At 37.1% G+C, this 6,258-nt stretch overlaps 1 protein-coding gene across 1 annotated transcript in view; it reads right to left on the bottom strand.

Moving 5' to 3' along the window:
- Positions 1-2,378, bottom strand: part of m1ap (meiosis 1 associated protein) — a 55,299-nt gene extending 52,921 nt beyond the window's left edge. The window contains exons 1-3 of the mRNA XM_016269449.1: positions 2,357-2,378; positions 882-1,140; positions 554-736 (exon numbers count right to left, since the gene is read on the bottom strand). Coding sequence (XP_016124935.1) covers positions 554-736; positions 882-1,133 — 435 coding nt within the window. The 5' untranslated portion in view covers positions 1,134-1,140; positions 2,357-2,378. The remainder of the gene's footprint in view (positions 1-553; positions 737-881; positions 1,141-2,356) is intronic.
- Between the last annotated feature and the right edge of the window lie 3,880 nt (positions 2,379-6,258).

The following is a 6,258-nucleotide window of genomic DNA, read 5'->3' as shown; positions in this document are numbered from 1 at the left end:
GGCTTTGGTTCATCGTGTGACTTTCTCATCACCTCCTGCATTTGGTGGTTATCAGTGCATTACAAAGGTACAAAACAGATTTCAGTACTTCAATAGGTTGGTATATTAACATTACATCAGTTAATGAAATTACGGTATTTAACTGTAAATTTAAGTTAAAACCGTAAAACCTAAAACATTGCTACTGTATTTTCTACGGTAAAATTCCGGCAACCACAGCTGCCATTTGTTTACCGTATTTTTTTTTTTACAGTATACTTATACTATATTGACTGGGTTAAATAGAATTGCATTTCTAAAAAGAGACTAAAATACAATTTTAAAAACTAGACTAAATGTCATCAGTTTTCGTCCACTAAAACTAGACTAAAATGCTCAGACTTTTAGTTGACTAAAACTTGACTAGACTAAAAAGAGTATGAACGTGACTAAAACTAATAAAAACTAAAATGACAGTTTCACACAAAGACTAGACTAAAACTCAAATTAAAACAGGCCGCCAAAAACAACACTAATTGAAAGCACTTTTAGTTTTAGCTGTGAAAGTTCTCACCTCCACACAGTTGCTGTTGAAGTCCCCATGAGCTGTATGGCACATGTATTGTTTAAACTGTTGCAGGCTGTCCAGCACTGCCTGTTTAAGAAGTGCACCTCGTTGCCGAACGCAGCCCTCTTGAGGCAGAGAACGCAGCTCGTCTATACAGGACAGCAGACGTGTCAAATTGCCCTTAACTTGCTAGTGAAGAGAATGAGATGAAGGAATGAAAAGGTTAAAGGAAGACATCAGAAGAGATACATAGTTTTACTTGTCTATTAAAAACCAACCTACTGTATAGCACCTAGTCAAACATCAGTGTAAATACACACATACTTATCCTCACCACAAAGGGTAAGAGACACTCCAGCTGTACACTGATGGCAAAGACGCTTAGCAGTGGCAAACGAGCAGGTCCTGCCAGGCTGCTGGCCAGAAAAAAGAAATTCTCTAGGGCCTGACACAGAATAGTACATGTCTCTGACCACCAGGGAGGCGAAGCATCTACTATCAACACACGAGAAGGCTGTCTGGTAAAGGATGATGAACTGCATGCTTGGAGAATGGAGGAAGAGCAGGATCTGTTTCTGGCACTCATGGTTCACCTACACACAGAGAGGAACATGAACATGGATGTAATTTAACTAGCTAACTAAAATCAAATCTATAAATATTACAGTAAAGGTACAAAAGGCATTTAATATTCATTCACTGATTGCCTAATTTACTGTTTTTCCAGCTCAATTGTCAGTGATGAGCAGTCTGTGTGGGTGTTTTTTTTTTTTTTTGGTGATGAAATATCAGTCATTCACCACACACATAGGTTAGAGAGCTGAGTGACTCTGTCAAAACCAATACCCCTTCCTTCCATTACTAACAACTGCGATCAAAATCAAATGGAGGAAGTTTGGAAACCCTTACTTTATTTCTCTTTGTGGGAAAAATTAATAACTAATATCTGTAATACAAAGTGTCATTTTATACTATAACACAAAGTGAATATTTCAACAGAACACAGTGTCTTGTAATGTCACCACAATAACATAAGAAGGAACATTAGGCTTAATCATGGTCAACATGGCCAAAAAATGTTCTTCTGGGAAAAGAAGAAAGACTGTGAAAAAATAGACTCCCTATAAGTTCTTTTTCCAAAGCTGTAAAACACAAGAGTGATATTGTTGGTCATACCAGGGCAGATGGGGCAAATTGGTTAAATAAGGCAGCAGCTCTCTGCAATCTAAGGACTCATCAATGCTATCCCACTTGACAAGAGAGCTCTTTGAGCGCACTAATGCTGCGCCTCGGGCCTTTCCCGCCGCTTAAGCACGACACAGGCGACAAAAGACACTTTGTCTGCTCTAAAAACAGCTCCACAGACTCGCTGCCCCGAGATGAGCAGAAGATAGTACTGATGAGAAAATTGAGGAAGGATGACGAAAGAGGAGAGCAGGTGTTTCTTTAGTATTCATGTTAGATAGTTTGCTAGAAGTAGGCTAATGGTATGATACGGGTACTCTCGCGCTCTCTCTGTCGGTAACGTTAGGTGTATTTAATAGCGGGCCGCGGCTTCATTTGTTTATAGTGTGGAGGTAACAAATAGCTTTAAAGTTCAATATAAGTTTATTTATTCATTACTTAAGGGGTGTATTGTAGAAATATTTTCCTGTTTTCACCTGAAGTTGAAATCTCGAGCCAGCTGGGGTACCTTGAGTTTCAAAAACGTAGTTATTGGATGCTACAAAATATAGGCCGAGTTACAAAAATATGTATTATTTCTGACACTTGGAGTGGTTAAATTAACTACAAATTCTTTATATTTACCTTAAACTTGTTACAGACCGCAGAATAACCCAGTAAAGAACTACACAGCACAATCCGTTTCCACCGTTGACTCCCCTCGCGCTCGCTCAGAATGAAACTCATTCGTGAACAAATGGCTCTTTTGAGTCGGATCTTGTCAATGAATCAGTTAAATTGAATTGTACATTTTAAACCGGTTGATTGAAAGTCGATTTTCCCATGGAGATGTAAATAATTTTAAAATATGAAAGAAAAAAGTATATAATAATAATATAATTATAATTACAATATGTTATTCCCTTTCTCTTCAAATTTACTGAGGTCACTTTACAAAATAATAATAATAATAATATATATATATTTTTTTCATTTTCTCTTTAAATTTACTGAGGTCACTTTACGATTCTGATCACTATACTCCCCAGATGCTGTTTCACAACTTCCAAGTATAAGGGGCTAAGTCAAATTATGAAATCTATTCTGTGCTGTTCAGTTTCCTGCATGAATAAAAGCAGTGATTTGCACAGGGATGGTTGCAGACTCACTTACTGAAGCCTTAAGAGGCTTTAGCTGAAGGCTGTGTTGGGAAATCAGTACTGACACATGAAGACACATCACCTCTTCGTTGTAGGCAGGAATCAGCGTGAAGCTCCCACGTCTGTTCATTGGAGATAAGGGAAAGCAGGCAGAGGCTTCAATCCCAGTATGACGTTGTTGCAGAAATTGGCAAAACGGAAATCCAAGCTTTGGAATGCTTGGGGACTTTTCATCTCAAAACAGTGTAGTCTACAAGTTAAGTTAAGTTAAATGGGAACACAAGATGTTTAAACATGGAGTTTGTTGAGATGTTTTGCACTGTGGGACTTACTTTGCCACTGTAACATGTTAACAATTACCAGCAACAATTTAACATCTCACTAAGCATTCCAGAAGCCTTTAAGTCTTTAATTCCCACCAGATCCAAACTCAGATTCCCATGGCTTTAACCAATGCTATTTTATATATATATATATATATGCACATATCTAACTTTTTCAGATGCACACCCCCTACAATGTTTCTGGAGAACTCAAACAATTACTCACTTCCATCTGACAATTGCAAAGTTTAAACCTGTTTTTAATGCATCAAAATAAAAGCTTCACCCATATTATTTTCATTATATTTTCAATGTTAATTTCTGATGCAACCGTTATTATTACAGATATTACTTTTAATATCATGGGCAGAAGTGAATTTTTCACTACAAATATTTTCAAATTGGACCAAGATATAAAGAAGAACGTTTCCTGGTAAAAATGAAACAGTGAATGCAATAAAAAACTATTATGGTTTTTAAGTAAAAGTTGAAAGCAAGTAGATACTATTTAAATGTTGCATAGGTTTGTTCAGCTTACTTCATTTTTTTCTTTCCTTCATTTTCCTGCCTCCTTAGTAAGTGCAAGTAAAATGTCAATGTCTCACTTTAAAGAAATTTTTCAACAATAAGATACTTAAATTGATTAATTGAAACTTTGTGTTGAACTGTTTCTTTCAGGTTATAAACTTTACTCCCATAAAACAAGAAAGAAAAAAATAAGAGGGGCGAATTTTTTTGCATAACCTATATTTTCATTCTTCATTTTCACATTCTCAATGTTTGCTTAGCTCTTGCTCAGTATAAGCTTCTTAATCTGAAATCTGTTCAGTCATGAACCAAATCACTAGATTTACATAAATAAATTATTACATAAAGAAATGTTTGTTGTTTCTTATGTTGATGGATAGAGAATCCCCATCCATTCAATTGTCCCTTTAGCTTTCTGAAGGTATATATGAAATGGACCTTTATTTTTTGCACATTAAAGGAGGTCATGTGCAAGCCAGGCAACTGCAACTGGTATTAATAATGGGTAGATTAATTACATATTATAATGAAGTATTATAGACCTTCTTGAATCGGAAAAAAAGGAGCAATGCGGATGAAATAACCTCCATTTTACTATATGTTTGTTGAATTGCATAGTGTTTAGTCCATCTAGTGAAAAGTCAAAATTGTGAGAAAAAAACTTGAAATTGAAATTAAATTATTTTTTTATATAAATTTTATTTTTATTATATTGTATTTTATTAAATTTATGCTTCTTACCAGAAATATGAGAGCAAATTTGGCCTATTGGTGGCGCTAGAGAGTTTGAGATAGAGACTCCAAATTTGCTATGGTTAATATTGAGACTGTCCTCTATCTGTGTGCCAAATTTCATAATTTTCCCTGAAGCGATGGGCTGCCATAGACTTCCAGAGTGGAAGCAAAAGAAGACAAAGAAGCGGAAGAGTAGTAATAAGAAAACGTACTCGGTTACTAATGTAACCTTGGTTCCCTGAGATATGGGAACGAGTACTGCGTCTTGCTAAAAGACGCTATGGGAAAAATATTTTTTTTCTCCTGAACTGAAGCCTTTTTTCAATCACAATGTGAAACTGCACGGCACATGCAGTGCATTAAAAAATGAACCAATGGGTCGGCAGCAGTGCTGCACAAGCCTATGGCGACAAAGCCCGCCAGAGCTCGCCAGAATGGGCGGAGCCATCTGGCTATATAAGCGGGCATTTATCCAGCAGCTCTTGTAGGAATGATAAGACTACTGACAGGTCAGAGGTTAATGGGTCTTCGCCGCGGATTAAGCACCAAGCGGCAAGATGGAAATTCCGAGCGGGAGGTGGCAATTGCTGGAGGGTTTACCAATCAGACACACAATTTTTCATTAGATTAACAAACATTCACAGATCCCTCACCCAATAAACATACTGGGTGCCAAGATGTCTGTGATTGAGGCCCAGGCCCCTGGTTACCATGGCAACCAGGACACCTTTGCTAGACCAGATAAACTTTACGACCTAATGGCATGTTGAGAGTTCTCCCTCTCACTACATTTTCCATAGGAAAGAAACATAATGCACAGCAAAATTGACTCTTCTCTAATTAATTCATAGGAAAACCTTTCTATGAATGAACACACATATCCTCAGGTCATTGTGTATACCATTACTGTTCTTATATATTGCATTTTGTATTGTATACTGTTTTATGCATGTTATGATAGATCACTAGTTAATATAACCTCACCTATATCATGTTTGGTCTCCATAAATTCGTCTTCGGATGATCTAATTGAGAGTGCATATTACATGTTGATATCTATGCAACATATTAATGTTCTAAGAATCTTTACGAGTTTGTGCATCAACACCCAATCGAATGCAATACATATGCAAAATGCCATGCTTGGAGACAAAGAGTTGTAAACTTTCCCTCCAAAAGTTCAAAACACCATTGGCTCTTTGATCCCCCGGAGGTGTGAGCTCAATAGGAGATAAAGCTCTCACATCAGTGACCCGCCTCAGTCACTCTGGGGGTTCTATTAGATTCAGGAATTCCAGGAGAAGATGCTGAGCTAAGAGTCTTAAAAACCACCCTAAGCTTGTGCCAGGCTCCTGCCTAGTCTTTCCATTCATCAAGATCCTCTGACTCAAACTGGTTCTTTCTCATCAACTAACTTCAGCAGAGACCAACTGGAGCCCCAAAGTGCATCAGGACTCTTTTTCAAACAGGCGAGACATGCAAGTATCAAACTTAGTTTTATTAATTGATACATTTAGTATCATTTGCACCCTTTACAAAGGTGTGTTTGAACTAAGAAACGGATGTTTCCTTCAGGCTGTAGATCTGCTGAATATCAAATTGTACCATGGCTTCAAATCTTTATTTCTCTTCTCTTTACTGCTGAAGCTTTAACCCCATTTTCCTATGCCAACTGTATGCGTGTGTGTGTGTGTATGTATGTTAGACTAGTTTAAGTGTTTATGTAGTTAAAGTCTTACTTGTATCACACTTGAGGTTGTTCATTGTTTGCTCATAACTGGAGTCCCTAATCATGCAAATT

Source organism: Sinocyclocheilus grahami, unplaced genomic scaffold (genome assembly GCF_001515645.1).
Source record: "Sinocyclocheilus grahami isolate Dianchi unplaced genomic scaffold, SAMN03320097.WGS_v1.1 scaffold52.1, whole genome shotgun sequence".
NCBI lineage: Eukaryota > Metazoa > Chordata > Actinopteri > Cypriniformes > Cyprinidae > Sinocyclocheilus > Sinocyclocheilus grahami.
This window is presented reverse-complemented; position numbering and strand designations above follow the sequence as displayed.